The sequence below is a fragment of the Leptonotus elevatus genome, chromosome 8 (assembly GCF_054856555.1).
Source record: "Leptonotus elevatus isolate MCC_2025b chromosome 8, RoL_Lele_1.0, whole genome shotgun sequence".
Classification (NCBI taxonomy): Eukaryota; Metazoa; Chordata; class Actinopteri; order Syngnathiformes; family Syngnathidae; genus Leptonotus; species Leptonotus elevatus.
This window is the reverse complement of record NC_141246.1, coordinates 8,897,211-8,913,136: the sequence shown is the minus strand read 5'-3', so window position 1 is coordinate 8,913,136 and position 15,926 is coordinate 8,897,211. Positions and strand designations below refer to the sequence as shown.

Below are 15,926 nucleotides of genomic sequence, written 5' to 3'. Positions count from 1 at the left end.
ATGGCGAGCTACAATCTTGCAGAGATTTGTTCAATATTTTGAGAGAAGACTAACTGGGCAACAATGACAAATTCAAAAATATATTTGGAGCCCTCTGTTTACGATTGAGTTCCATTCGTAGCCTGCATAGGAATGTACGTAATCGCCATAGCTTATCACAGTGGTCAAGTTGGTATGAAAAACTTACAGGCCATAAATATATTGCAACTTATACCAAATACCTTTTAGGATAAGTTGATTAAATAGTTCGTATGTTGTCAGTCTGACGTGTTTACCTGTTTTTTATTTTGGAAATCCACATCCAAATCTTTTATTTTGAAGTGTACAGGGCTGTACACGCCTTTAAGTTAAAGCGGAAGCGCGTGCACATCAGCTAGTCGCTGCTGCTGCCAACAGTCGCTACTGAAGCCGAGAAGCAACTTTTTGGCATGCGGCACTAAGTTGTTGTTTTTTTAGCATTAGCTTCGTGGTACTGTTGGATATAGCGTGAGGCTCAACTTGCATAAATCGCCGTAGATTGGACTGACACGTCACACGAGACTTGGAAATTGTCTGGACGCTCGAACGCCAAGTCTTCTCCACGTACGTCCCCAAACACCATGGCGTTTTTAAAGATGTTTGGGGTGAACGCCGTCTTCGTGACTCCTTAACTCGGCTTGAGGAGGTGAGTGCCACTGCTAACTATCGAACTTGAACTGATTCGTCTGACTACGGCGCTAGCTTGTCCTTCACCTTCCCACACCCGCCGGTTTGTAGCATTAGCCGATGCTAGCTCGCCACTTTCCACCTCAGTTTACCATCACTTTAATGCCTGCGCTGTGTTTTCCCGTTTCCAGTGACATCTGATTTTATAGCGCTGTCAAGACGGGAGGGGTCAGCGAGAAGGATCCCTCCGGCTCAGCTTCTAGCTCGAGCGGCGTGAGGATGGAGTTCGCCACGGTGAGTGAAAACAAGTGAACGCTCGCTACTCGCGGGTGTTTAGCTGCAATTACCCACCGCGAATAGCATACATTCGCGAATATTAGACGCCTCCCTATAAATGCTATTTCGGTGAACTCCTAGGGACCAGCCCGGCCACGAAATTAAAACGAGGTGTTTCTAAAGTTGCTCTTCTGTTGACCGAAACTTAGAAACGTGGGTCACAACGAAATCTATGAGGGAATAAATTGAGAGTATTTGGACAAAGTAAAACTGTTTGTACGAGTTTGATAATTGATTCGTTGTTAATTAACACAATATATATATATATATATATATATATATATATATATATATATATATATTATTTTTTTTACACTTTTACAAAATACAGCAAGTCAAAATATTGTAAGTTAACAATCCTAATGATCGAAACAGATAAATTAATTGTCTTTCATAGTAATTCATTGTTAATTTGCTTTTATTTTAGCGCAAGGCTAACTGTAAAACCAAAACGTTTCTGAATAACCTGATATTGTCTATAATCTCAATATTGAGAGAGAGAGAGAGAGAGAGAGAGAGAGAGAGAGAGAGAGAGAGAGAGAGAGAGATCACATTCATTATTTTTCAAAACTGTTCAAAAAAAAAAAGTTTCTGGAGTTATGATTTTATTTCTTGACCATGCTGGAAACTCGTATCTCAAATCATCTCTCCTGATTGAAATTATTAAAAATGCCATTAATCAGTACCAGTGGGAATGTAAATTGACAAGAAAATTGAGAACTTTGCCTTTTGGCACAGCTCTTTCACCACCACGACAGACCAATGCAAGTCACCATCTGCCTGTCCTGAATATGTGTGTTTTTCAACAAATAGTTTACATCTTGGATTTTATGTTGTACAGAAAAAATATTGAGTAAGTAATTTCACATATCGGCAACTGCCCTCCTACTGGCCACAAAAACAAGGCAGTGCATTTCACAATCCTCTTTAACTTTTAATTATTAAAGGAGGAAACCACTGTCAATATAAAGTTAGGGCATCGTTAAATCAAGCTACTGTGTCACAACATTGGTTAACGTTTAGGGACAACTTGAGAAGAGTTTGTTCAGGGCCAAAATGTAAACACCATAAAAAGGAAATTGGCATCCGCAAGATGGACAAAATGGCTGCTGTTGTTTTTGCAAAAAGAGACTTTGGAAGTCCCAAAAGATTTTCACAATATGTCCCCACTGTTATTTATTTGTGATCACAAAAATGCAGATGACACTATTTTCTGTTTGTTGAATCAGAGTTCTACTGTACAGGTTAATAGAACCTTATGGCATCTACAGTTTTGGAAGGACATTTGTTGTACCAGTCATTATATGTTGCTGGAATATATACTGTAGCTAGATACACTTTTTGTTATAAATAACACATTTTCATTTCAGACCAATGAAGTTGAATTGGATCATTTATCATGCACCCTTAATAATGATCTTTCATGACATACTAATGGCTTGGAATTACCGCCTCAGAGGTTCCACCGTCATTTTTCGCAACATGGCGGCTCTGTACATACATTTTAAGTCCACGCAACACACAGAGGAGCATGCCATGACTCATGCCATTTGACAAAGATGCGGTGCAGCAGCGAGGGGGTGGGCAGATGTGCACGCGTGTCTCGGCGAGATAAAGATAGAAGCCCGTGGAAAGCGTCGCCCGGATTATAAACCGCTGCTTTGGCGCGCAAACTGGGGGAAGGCGGACGACGAGCCAGCCTCAGAAGAGCTTTTTTGTTTGTTTGTTTTTTGGGTGTCTTTCTGCGTCTGTGGCGGTCACTGATGCTTCATGCGCTGACATGCACTTTGCAACGGCGCCATCGCTTCATAGTGTGAGGTGAACCGGGCCAACATGCAGGACAAACAGCAGCCGTCCAGCCCGGGGCCAAGTAGCTTGGGGGGGAAGGTAGGATGTAGAAGTGGAATGTAACGTGAACTTAAAAAAATATATATTATTATTATTTTTGGGCTTTTGCCTTTAATGTTGTCTCCCCATTATCGTGTTTATTTCCACGTGTGTGTGTGTTTATGTATCCCTGTCGAGAGAGAGAATTCATTGCGTGTGCGCGTGTGTGTGGACTGTTTTTATTCAGTGGGGGATCGTGTATAAACTAAACGGGCTGTGATTCACTCACATTTATTGACATTGTTTTATTTAGGTCAGTAAAATATCATACTGTTGTGATACTGTTGCCATCATAATGACCACCCCCCCTCCCCCTTGAACCATCTCCTCTTTCCCCCTTTTGTGTTTTTTGTGTCTCACTTCTCCTCTCTCCATCCCTCCATCCGTCCTTTTGTGTCCTCAGGCTCATCCGGCTCTCAAAGCCTTCATGTGCGGCTCGCTCAGCGGCACATGCTCCACGCTGCTCTTCCAGCCGTTGGACCTGGTGAAGACGCGGCTGCAGACCTTGCAGAACAACGCCAAGCCAGGGTGCGTGTTTGTGTGAATAAGCATTTATTCTTTGACACATGCTCTTCCGGTACGAACTGACAAGGGCACACGTGCTTGGAGGCTGTCACGTGACCTACAAAGGGAATTTAGTCTTGGGGTGTCGGTCACCGAGCACTGTTTTACATGTTGCAGCAGCTGCTGAGTGACCAGTCCTCTTTGTATTCCATTGCAGCTCACCAAAAGTGGGGATGTTTAGTGTTTTCATCAACGTGATAAGGACAGAAAATGTCTTCAGCTTGTGGAAAGGAGTTTCTCCTGTGAGTATCAAAGCCAGCAAAACCGTTCGCAGCGTCACTGTACAGCAGAACGGATTCTAGTTTGGATTGGTCACCCTATTGGGAAGAAGGGAGTGTGCAGTTTCATTTTTCAGCCGCAGGTGGCAGTAGCGACTCGGAATTTAATTTCCTGTACTGAACAGCTTTAAATAATTAGTGAATTACACGCTGCTATTTGTTAGTCTTGTGATATTTATTTAGCTGATGCAGCAATCCCATTTACACACCCAGAGGTGGAAACACAAGCATGAGCAGGCTTTAATGTAATAGAAACACAAATCAAATTTTATTCTCATTGCACTTGTCTCAAGTACAGAGCAACAAAATTAATTTGACAGTTTTAAACCCATCAAAGAAACATAATAAGAAAGAAGCCAGAGGATTAACATTGTATTTTTAGGTGTACACTACAGCCATTATAATACATGTATAATTAACCCAAAGTGCAAATAAATAAATATTAACAGATACTTTGCAATAAATTAAATGATTGTGGAAAATATAATCTATTTTTATTACATTTATTATAGTACTTAACTATGTGTTAAATGAATCAGAATATTGTATTTTTTTTTTTTAAATACTGAAATAATTAAACTGTTGTACAATATTCTCATTTATTAGAATGCACTTGTAGTCAAACCATTTCTCAATTAGATATTTTCTTTATTGTAAATAAGTTACATTTTGATACTTGAGTTGTGTACTATTTTAGGCCACTTTGTCCTGCTTTTCATTCTTCATTTTCAACACTTCCAAAACTAGTAGTATTTGTCCTTTTTTATATATTCTTTTGTTTAATGCCCTGTTTATGATAGTTAAAATGTTTATAACTGAAATGTATATTTTTTATTTGTTTGTGAAATTGCCCCACTGAAGAAAATAGTTTGGTGCTATGCTCGGTGTGAATTTAAGAAACAAAAACAATTGATTATAAAAAAGAGAAAGAAAAGAAAGCAAGTGGTCATTCGTTATTAAATAGCTGCTTCACTACATTCAACTCCACTGTCGTGGAAAAAATACTCAAGTCATTTATTCACAAAGCTGCTCCGCAAAAGAAAAAAAAAGGTTATTTCGAGTCTTGACGTTGTTGATTTCCCCCTGGCAGAGTTTTGTCCGCTGCATCCCCGGTGTAGGCATCTACTTCAGCACCTTCTACTCGCTCAAGCAGCACTTCTTCCTGGACCGGGCGCCCAACGCTGGCGAGGCCGTGCTGCTGGGGGCCGGCGCCAGAGCGGTGGCCGGCATTTGCATGCTGCCGTTCACCGTCGTCAAAACACGCTTTGAGGTAAAACACCGAACACTGACCCAAGCGCACGCGGTTTAATTAGCTAATGTTCCTTAAAAACGTAACGGAATATCGCTCATCTGTCTCAAGAGTGGCTTTTACAACTACGTGAGCGTGGCCGGGGCGCTGAGGAGCATGTATGAGACGGAGGGAGTGCGAGCGTTGTTCTCCGGCCTCACCGCCACGCTGCTGCGCGACGCCCCTTTTTCCGGGATCTACGTCATGTTCTACAGCCAGACCAAGAAGACGATGCCTCCAGGTTTGAGCCAACACGCTATCCCAAGAAAATAATATCACACTGCTAATGTTTTTTTTGTTGATTTATTATTGTTAGAGGTGACATCGTCGGTCTACGTGCCCCTGGTCAACTTCAGCTGCGGCGTGGTGGCGGGTGTCATGGCGTCGCTGGTCACGCAGCCGGCGGATGTGGTGAAGACGCACATTCAAGTCAGCCCGTCTCACTGGAGCACAGCGGATGCTATTCGCTACGTCTACGAGGTGTGTGTTAAGCACATGTAATGGTTTTTAGCGTCTTTAAAGGGATACTTAAAAAATGTTTGCAGTAAAAAGTTAATATTTTTTCCAGAATTAATGTGATAACTTCATTGTTTTTCATGTACAATTAATACCTTTAAATACAAATTTTTCCACTCGCTGTTGACTGAAGATGACATCACCTATGCTGAGGAAGTAGGTAACGACCAATCATGGCTCACCTGTTTTCTGGGTTTGGGCAGCAAACTGAGCCATGATTGGTCGTTACCTACTTCCTCAACCTAGGTGATGTCATCTTCAGTCGACAGCAAGTGGAATTTTTTTTATTTAAAGGTATTAATTGTACATGAATAATAATCTAGTTACCAAATTAATTTTGGACAAAATGGCTCAATGAGTCAAGTGTCCCTTTAAAAACACATTTTTTCCACTTTCTGTCGACTGAAGATGACATCACCTGTGCTGAGGAAGTAGTTAACGACCAATCGCGGCTCACCTGTTTTTTTTAGGCCAGCAAACTGAGCCATGATTGGTTGTTCAGCTCAGGTGGCAAAATTTGTTTTTTAAAGGTACGAATAATTGTTCATAAAAAAATAATGGCTATCACATTAATTATAGACAAACTATGATCTTCTTACTGTTGAAAATTGCTTATTTCTTTCATCCATTCAGACTGGTATGAGTGCTGTAATGCTGCATTCGAGGAAGGTGGGACGTCGGATATATCCGACTTGAATTGTCTTATTCCGACCTCAAAGCCTTCGAAGGGAATGTAAACAACAAAGATGGCTGGTTCCGATAAATTGCTGTACTGGTTAATGCAGTCAGTCCAAATCACGTTGGGTTACGCGAAGCTACTCATTTTGAATAACTAAATTAATGTTATAATGAATAAATACATACATATTTTTATCATCATGCAAATTGTTTGTATGCAGTTGTCATAGGTTTTACGTCAGTGACAATTTCATATTAGAACAACTGATTTTCATTATTTCAGGGATCGCTTTGACTCCCGTGAGCTCCAAGTGGGATGTTTGCTATTCCCCATGCGCCCGCCAACGCAGCACGTTGAGTATTGTTGGAGCAAAGTTACTTAAAGACGTAACTTTTGCATGTTGTTTTCTTTCTTCAGAAACACGGCCTGAGCGGCTTTTTCCGTGGGGCCGTACCACGGTCCCTCCGCCGCACTTTGATGGCCGCCATGGCCTGGACTGTCTACGAGCAGCTGATGGCTCGAATGGGCCTCAAGTCCTGAAGACGGCGGCGAAGCATTCAAAAAAATATTGTCGAGCCTGTAGCGAGTGAGTGTGTTTGTTTGATGCTAAATTATTATAACTATTTGTGCAAATGTGCTTACTTTGTGTGGGTGTGAGATTTTGAACTTTATTGAGGATCAAAATCTGTATGAAGTAGCAACACTGGCAGGTTGAACTGGACTGAATTCTGTCATGTTTCTGGAACTTGCATACGACAAGCAGGGTTTCTTACTTGCCAATAAACCTCCACCAATAAGAAAACGGGTTTAGTTTTAGGCTCAGACAATCACGAGTACTCACACACGTGCACTATGGGGGGAAAAATTGGTTTATTGCTATACTGCTCAACGCTTTGCTTTAAAAAGTTGGTCGAACTAATACTTAGTCAAAAATTTGCTATTTGACTTGATCATACTTAACTCAATTGAGAATTTTTCTATTTTTATACATATGCTCATTTCTTTTTGAAGGCAAATAGCAGTGCAGTTTTCATTTTTGCATTTCACTCAGAAATTAATAAAAGAAAACAGCAAGTTTCGTATTTAAATGGCGCATTTCCTCAAATAGTGGCTGTGATCCAATTGGTCGCAGAGTGTCATCCCCTCAAGACTATATAAAATAAAACATGTTATAACTGTAATTTTAATCTCTATTCATAGATCCTATTGGACATAAAGTAGCCTTTTGCTAACCAAAACAGCAGCACGTGTAATGCATTTCATGAATTAAACTGTGCAATGCAGTTACACTGTGTTGGAATTGAGTTCCGTGTGGTATTATTAATTAATGATCTTGTTTATTATGTAGAGAATAGCACTTTAATAGACCGACTTGATGACTTCATTCAAAACGAAAATATTTACCTATAAATACCTTCCCGCAATAAACAAACACCTCCTTGGCCACTATTTGCGCTAACCTTGACGAACATGCTCAGAACGGGAGCCTAAACAAATTTAGCCATTTACTGGTTAAGAATAAACTGAAGAACTAACTGAAGTCACTTTGCGGTACATAACTCTATTGTTATTTTGACATGTCCATGCAACTGCGCGTTGACTGTACATGTTTCTGCAGTTACTGATCACACGATCCTCTGGTAGCAACATGGAGGCTGACAAAAGTGTCTTAATCTTCCTTTGTGTGTGTGCGCGCGTCACAGTGCACTCCTTTCTCTGTGTTTGTTGACTATTTGATCATTATTGTATATATTTGGTCTGTGCAGTGTTGCCTTGGACATTGTGCCTGTCAGTTTTTATTGTCAATAAATATACCTTTTCAATAAATGTGTTTGAACCATGTATCATATGTTTTTCATACATCTAGTAAAGGGTCCTTCAGGGCTTCGGTAAAATTGACCCCTGATGGCAAGAAAAAAAAGGTTTCCCACACCCGATTTAACCCCTATGTGGCTTACTTATTTACTTGTTCCTGGCCTGACCAAAACAAATAGCTACGGTCGCTGTCTCATCATTCTGTAACGCGACTGTTTTGATTAGCAAAATAATTTATGTGAGTTACATATGGCACATATCGCGACTTTTAGGAATTTCATAAAATCATAGTAAACTGCTGGCCTGACTACACATTATGGATGTGTGATTGGCTGCCCATGTGCATTAAATTCCTAAACAAAATCAAGAGAGAATTTGTGATAGTATTTGAATTTTTTGGTTTTTGGTTGTGTTCCTATTCAAAGTGAGACATTTACATTACTGGTCTGTGTTAAATTAAGAAAAACAATACACCCCAGATGGGACTCGAACCCACAATCCCTGGCTTAGGAGGCCAGTGCCTTATCCATTAGGCCACTGGGGCTCGCTGCAATGTTGTCATAATAGTTTGTTATATTGTATATAATACACAGCAGGGTTGGATTACCTTTATTTTATACCGTACAATAACCTTTGTTTACACGCTTGTTGCCTCCAGGGACAATTTATTCGATTGGTATCGCTCGGAAGGGACAAAAGTAGCACTATTGCTGTTGCTAGGCAACCACGAGGCGCAGCGAAGGCGTGAGCAACGCTTAATTCGTGTCTTATCTGTTATCTCTTGCGACGCGCGTTCTAACATCAGCTCGACTTAAATACTTAATAAGAAATAAGTGCTAATTTAAAATAAAATATAACATTTTATATTCTTTTAAATCATCTAACCGACTCATGTTTCAAAAGCATGTGACGTCACACCCAAACAGAAAACCAAGATGGCGGCCTCTGGGAAGCATTTTGTCCGACTCTCGTCAGGGAAAAGCAGAAAAATAAATGAACATTTTGCTTTATAAACATTCTGAAAGGGGAAACCGGCATCGCAGGTGTTTATTTATTATCACATTTCATTGCGTTTAACTTTTTACTCATCTAAATGCCAAACGTGACAACGTGTTGTCGTCGGTCTTTCGGTTCCTGCTGCTTTGCAGCAAGTTTTACTTGTGTGGTGTTTCAACAAACACTGATACGCCGTAAATGAAGCTAGTGTTGCCTTTTGAATGATTATTAAATGTATTTCAAACGGAGCTTGCTGATAAATGAGGACGTTGTTGTTGCTAGGTAACCATAAGAAGATGCATACGCGACCTGCCCTGACGTCATCGGGTATCATTGTTGTGACAAAAAAATAATTTACATGTATTCATCGTCCTTTGTTTTTAACAGGAAGCTAAAGTGTTAGCTTGGCTACCGGTGATCTCTTCTAGTTGTCTTCCCAAGTTGTCGACATGGTGAATGGACATTCAAAACATCGTACTCGTAGCACAATATTCTTTATGCATGTAGCAAAAGTGAACTTTTTGTTGCAGATCCTGTCTCGTGTGAAGCCCGCGGTGGGGGGAGAGGCGGCGGTCAGCGAGAAGAAGAAGAAAAACAAAAGGAAAGTTCCCAGTTTGGAAGAATATCTGCAGCACAGAGACTACCTTGGAGCACTGACCCTTTTGGAGGTCCCAAAGATTATTCTGTTTACAATTCAATGTCTCCAATCCATTACAAGTAATATTTGTTGTTTTGGTTTGTATAGTTTCAGAGAAGTATTGGCGAACAAGAGGAGAACACAGACCTCTGGATTTGCTTCTGCGCCTTTCACTTGGGGGACTACAAGAGGGCTATGGAGGTACTTTACCATATCTTACTTGGTGTAGTTAAAGAATTGATGAAGTCCTGACATGAGACATGCTGTTGTTGTGACAGGAGTACAAGGCGCTGACCGTTAAGCCTGACTGTCCTCCTGAAGTGTGGGTTTATCTGGGCTGTGCCCTGTTTTTTCTGGGCCTCTATAAAGAAGCTGAGGAGGCTGCATTGAAAGGTATATATATATATATAGCCACCAACCATGTCACTACAGGAGTTCTCTCTCTCTCTCTCTCTCTATATATATATATATATATATTTATATATATATATATATATATATATATATATAAATTTTTGAATCCATGTTAAGTCATTTTTATTGTTGAGAGGTATTTCAGAAAGAATTTCAGAATTTTGTGATTTGTTTTTATTTTTTTTCTATGTCACCAATTACAAACAAATGTAAAAGAAAAAAGAGAGAAAGCTCTGTTTTTGGTTACTTGAAAAAAAATCACAAAAATGTACAATTTATGTTTCTGTATGTTTTCTTGGACAAAAAAAAACTTAAGCACTAACAAATATTTTCTAAATTTCATTGATTAAAAAGATGGCCCAAAAAATATTAATGGTTGGGAAAAAATGGAAAAAAATACATTTGTTTCTTTTAAGGAAAAGAAGAAGCACAGATTAGAAAACAAAATGGGGGGGGGGGTAATTAAAAAATGTCTTAATTTGGAATAAAAAAGAATACTACCCTCACGAATGAGAGAGAAAAAAGTGCATTTTTTGTTTTAGTATAAATAGAAAGATGAAAAACAAATCACCCAAAAATATGATACAACAAAAATGTTACCCTTCTTTAGTTTTTTCGCATAGAAAGAAAAAAACCCAGCAATACCTACATTTTGTAAATATAGTACATACAGTGTAATGTTTAAATGAATAGAAATCATAAAAACAATGCCTTCTTTTGTTTTACGGCTAAAAATCAATAGTTGTGGAGGCTTGCTTTTCACTAAATTTGTCAGTAGTTGGACAATGTTGACAATGTTGGTTTGCTTATGTTTGCAGCTCCGAAATCCCCTCTTCAAAACCGCCTCCTCTTCCATTTGGCTTATAAGGTAAAACAAATAAATGAATAAAAAACACCAAGTGTGATTCTCTATCTACTATCCTCCCCTTCCCAAAGCCTTATAACTGTGACCACATTGAACTCCTCTCTTCTCATGTGTGCTGTTATCTCAGTTCAACGATGAGAAGAAGCTTATGGACTTCCACGAGAATCTGGAGGACGAGACGGAGGACCAGCTGAGCTTGGCCTCCATCCACTCCATGCGCTCGCACTACCAGGAGGCCCTCGACATCTACAAAAACCTCCTTAGGCACAACATGTGAGTGTTCCCACTTCTATCTTTTCCTTTTGCATTTCACTTTATTGGCCGCTGCATCATTTTTAGGCAAATACTACAGTATGCGTTGATCTGGGCCTCAAGTATCCATTCATAAACAATAGAAACAGGGTGTGACATAATTTAAAATATGAATTAAACAAAATTAAATAGGCTTCGTATTCGTGTCATGTCTGCGTTTGCTGCTCCTCTAGAGATTTCCTGGCGATGAAGGTGTACGTGGCTCTGTGTTACTACAAGCTGGGCTACTACGACGTATCGCAGGAGGTGCTGGCGGCGTATCTTCAGAACATCCCCGACTCCACCATCGCCCTCAACCTCAAAGCCTGCAACCATTTCAGCCTGTACAATGGCAAAGCAGCCGAGGTATGTACTCACGCCGTTCTGGGAAGCCATTTTGAGCATTTATTCCATATCTCTGATATTCAGCTTAAGGTCTACGCACACATTACAGATACATAAGTTCTGACTAGGAAAAAACTGAATTACAGGTATCTTGACTGGTCAATTATGGTTGACGTGGATGATTTTGCATTTGATGTGTGTTTGTTCCCCTTCTCTCACTGAGGCCAAGCTGAAGAACCTTATCGACATCTCCTCCTGCTCCTTTGACTTTGCTAAGGAGCTTATCAGACACAACCTGGTAAGCTCTCATCCTGAGTGCAAAGGGTTAGGGTTAGCCATAAGAACCACTTTATTATTATATACTTTTTATTTTAAAAATACATGTCAAATCTTGTGTAGGTGGTGTTTCGCGGGGGCGAAGGGGCATTGCAGGTGCTGCCACCTTTGATCGACGTCATCCCCGAAGCGAGACTCAACCTTGTCATCTACTACCTGCGACAAGGTGATTGACTAAGACACTGCACACTAGTGATTTGCAATCATCAAAAGTTAATGTTACATGTGACTCTTCCAGATGATGTCCAGGAAGCTTACAACCTCATACAAGATTTGGTGCCTGCGACGCCTCAGGTGAGGATTCCAAAATGTGTTGGAAAAATATGCCCCCCCACACACACACACCAAAATTGACAATAATATGTTTTATGCAGTCTAAATATGGCATTCTGGTTAATATTGCGTTAGTGGAATGAGTTAAGCAACAAAATCCCGCCGTTTTTATCAATATCAGAAGGCGGCCATTTTGCCACTTGCTGTTGACTGAAGATGACATCACAATTGCTAAGGCAACGACCAATCACAGCTCACCTGTTTTCTGAAGCTGAGCTGTGATTGGTTGTTACCTGAGCAACTGTGATGTCATTTTCACTCGGCAGCAAGTGGCAAAATGGCCGCCCTCTGAGATGGATAAAAATGGCTGGATTTTGCTACATAACTCATATTCCACAAATGTAATATTAATCAGAATGTCATGTTTAGATGTTTTAGAGGTCACATTTAACATATTGTCAAGAAATGTTAAGGTTGACTTCCCCTTTAAATGTTCAAGCAAACCATAAAGTGGCAGAAGTTTGCTATAGCATAGCAACTGTGATGTCATCTTCAGTCGACAGCAAGTGGCAAAATGGCCGCCCCCTGAGACGGATAAAAACGGCTGGATTTTTCCGCATAACTCATATTCCACAAATGTTAGACTCGTGAGGGCACATATGACATATTATTGTCGAGAAATGTTTAAGGTTGACGTCCCCTTTAAATGGGATCTTGCTATTTGATATTTTTTGCCAGGAGTATATTTTAAAAGGGGTGGTCAACGCTGCGCTGGGGCAACAACTTGGATCGGTGAGTGTTTGTTTTTGAACTACATGTCATGTGTTCTGTGTGTTTGTATGTGTACTAACTAACTCTGTGTCTATTTTCCCAGAGGGAAACTTGCTTGAAAGTCGCCCAGCAATTCTTTCAGTTGGTCGGAGGCTCAGCGAGCGAGTGCGGTATGCTGAGAAGAAATGTGAACGTTTTAGTGCCGGAGTTGTGTGGGCAAGCAAAGCGTGTGCTTATTTATGTTTGGTGTCTTTCAGACACTATTCCTGGCAGACAGTGCATGGCTTCCTGCTTCTTCCTCTTGAGGAAGTTTAACGATGTCCTCACATACCTCAACTCCGTCAAGGTTCTTGCTGTTGCACTGTGTATTATATCACGCTGTCAAAAATGCATTTCATATGAATTTTGTCCCCTTAACTGTGCCTTTTATTTTAGGGTTACTTCTATAATGATGATACATTTCATTTCAACTATGCTCAGGCCAAGGCTGCCATTGGTAACTTCAAGGAAGCGGAGGAGGTAGGTCAGCGCCAGTACTGCTTCGCATTTTTTCCGTTCGATTGTGCACTCATTATTTTCATGTTTTCTTTCCAGAGTTTTCTTCTGATTCAGAGTGAGAAGATCAAGAGTGACTATGTATACCTCAGCTGGCTGGCCCGCTGTTGTAGGAATTTTATTTTCTTATTTACAATAATGCAGTTGTAGTAGATATCTACACTCTTAAAAACAGTTGGGTCAAAAGTAACCCAATTATGGATAAAAAAATGGACCGATCCACTTTATGGGTCAATTTGACACAACTTTCTGGGTTGTTTTATACAAAATTACCCAATTTTTTAACCAAGGTAAAGGATCTAATCAATATTTATGAGTTGTTTTTTTTAACACTAAAAGACCCATTTCTTGAAAATTTAGTCAAATAGACCCAAGTTGAGGATCGGTTCATTTTTTAACCATAGTTTTTAGAGTGTACGACGGCACATTAGGGACATTATATATATACACGACGGGTACTGCCAGCAAAAAAGACGCCTAGCTTTGCGAAGGTCCACACCTGTGTTGTAAAAATGTACATTTGCGTGTACATTTATGACTCCAGAATTATTATTTACACATTCATAAATTTTATTTTTTTATGTACAAGTAGCGAATCTGTTCTCCGCCATTCACTTGCATTTACCAAAAGTATACTGGCTTCTGATTGGTTAGTGTTGGTCAGCTGATAAGGGATCAGGAAGTGTTGTCGCTCTAGCTGTCACGTATGACAAGTAAAGTTTGAATTGAGAAGAAATCCGTCTCCATCCTACCTTTTTATTTTATATAGTGTTCCATTAACCACTAACGAATCCTTACGTTAGCTCCTGGTGGACAAAAGTCAGTGCCTCGTCCAGACTATAGCTACGCTATGGATTTCTTGCAAGTTTCAGAGTTTTTTTCTCGCAAATCTGCCACTTTATACCCCCCCCCCCCATCCTAAAAAATATATATTTATACGTGACCGTAATATGCCGTCGTACATATCCATTCCTCCCTCCACTTGACTGAAATCGACCTTCATGTGTTACATATGTAACGTTTCCTTGTCAGACATCATGAACAAGAAGGCTCGTCTCGCCTGGGAGCTTTACTTGAAGATGGGCACTTCCTCTGACTCCTTCAGTCTGCTTCAGCTCATCGCTAATGACAGCTACAAGGTGGCCATGGAGATATGTGATAATCATGTACAGTTATGCTACATTTTATGTTGCGATGCGTATGCTTGGTAAAATACAGTGTTACAATTTTTTTTTTATTTTGCATTCAAATTGTCTTCCAGTTGGTGTATTTTTTTTTGTTTTCGCCTCTTTATATTTTATATGGAGAGATTTGGTAAGCATCTCTATTTTTGTTTCAGATGGGTCAGTTCTACTATGCAGCCAAAGCATTTGACGCGCTGGAGAAGCTGGACCCAGGCTCCAACTACTGGGAAGGCAAGAGAGGGGCATGCGTTGGCATCTTTCAGCTCATTTTAGCCAACAAGGAGTCAAAGTACGTTTGTTTCTTTTCATAACATGCACTGCTTTTTAGTAGCCTGTTGTTAGACCAGCACTCTGTAGTAGGTTTATGCCTATATGAACAGAATGACTACTCAAAATCATTTTGTAATGGTCACACACCAGGATGCATTACATTACAAAAGTATTTATATGTCAAATTAAATAAATTAGAAGAGTGATAGATGGCCTCTTGTGTGTCGTCGGTGCGCCAGGGAGACACTGAAGGAGGTGGTGCTCGTGCTGCGCAATTCCGCAATCCCGCAGGTGGAGTACATCATCCAAGCCATGAGGAAGTGGGCCAAAGACAACCGAGTCTTCCTCTCGTGACCCACTCCCGAATCTTGTGTGGACGCTGTGCTCACATCAGCTTGTCACAATGAATACATGTTTAAAACTAACATTGTTATATCTGGTATGCAGTTTAGTTTTGTACTCTATAGAATGTGTGACTGCCTGTATTTTGTATCAAAAATATAAGCATTTAAATTATGAGCACTGTTGTATTTTTTTAAACCTAAGTGACTTTGATTAGTAGATTCAAATAATAGAGAAACAAAGCAATTAGTTTGCAGTGTATGAAAATGAATTAAAATGACAGATACTGTTTTACTATAGGTATACCTGCACAACCTAATGAGATCCAAAAATTCTGCCTTTACAAAGATAACGTATTGTAATCTTTGTTTTTCTATTGCAACTCTTGTATTAGTTCGATAAATTTGTAGGGCTTTCATTTTATTGCAACAAAAGAAGAAGAAATATCTGAGGTGTGTAAATAAATAAAACTTATATTTATTTAAAATGGCATTTAAATAGGCTCATGTTATAATGAAGACTATTATAGGGTGTGTCAATAACAAGAGAGCATTATAATTTGTTTTATTATTACAGCTTTAGTATTTCAGCTTTTTAGACTGCGGGTGTAGCCTACATAATTTTATTTATCCAGGTAAG

The 15,926-nt window shown here is 39.8% G+C and overlaps 2 protein-coding genes and 1 non-coding gene across 4 annotated transcripts; 2 read left to right on the top strand and 1 right to left on the bottom strand.

Moving 5' to 3' along the window:
- Positions 1–355: 355 nt before the first annotated feature.
- On the top strand, positions 356–8,020 carry slc25a38b (solute carrier family 25 member 38b). 2 transcript variants are annotated; one of them, XM_086083776.1, is made up of 8 exons: positions 356–664; positions 837–939; positions 3,272–3,396; positions 3,590–3,674; positions 4,801–4,980; positions 5,071–5,239; positions 5,315–5,478; positions 6,611–8,020. In XM_086083776.1, exons 2-8 carry the CDS (start codon positions 925–927, stop codon positions 6,731–6,733), a joined length of 861 nt encoding a protein of 286 aa, XP_085939902.1. In that variant the 5' UTR covers positions 356–664; positions 837–924; the 3' UTR covers positions 6,734–8,020. The 2 variants fall into 2 exon arrangements, with proteins under 2 accessions (XP_085939902.1, XP_085939901.1); XM_086083775.1 differs by lacking the exons at positions 356–664; positions 837–939 and adding an exon at positions 1,859–2,868.
- Positions 8,021–8,479: 459 nt separating this feature from the next.
- trnar-ccu (transfer RNA arginine (anticodon CCU)) lies at positions 8,480–8,552 on the bottom strand. Its single transcript has one exon. It is a non-coding gene; the product is annotated as a tRNA-Arg (tRNA).
- A 384-nt stretch (positions 8,553–8,936) lies between these two features.
- Positions 8,937–15,464, top strand: ift56 (intraflagellar transport 56). Its single transcript, XM_086082670.1, has 19 exons — positions 8,937–9,051; positions 9,392–9,456; positions 9,535–9,672; positions 9,750–9,842; positions 9,920–10,034; positions 10,874–10,923; positions 11,048–11,193; positions 11,406–11,577; positions 11,780–11,854; positions 11,956–12,058; positions 12,131–12,186; positions 12,904–12,957; positions 13,040–13,106; positions 13,194–13,282; positions 13,372–13,455; positions 13,531–13,600; positions 14,524–14,630; positions 14,831–14,964; positions 15,185–15,464. Exons 2-19 carry the CDS (start codon positions 9,454–9,456, stop codon positions 15,297–15,299), a joined length of 1,671 nt encoding a protein of 556 aa, XP_085938796.1. The 5' UTR covers positions 8,937–9,051; positions 9,392–9,453; the 3' UTR covers positions 15,300–15,464.
- Positions 15,465–15,926: the final 462 nt, after the last annotated feature.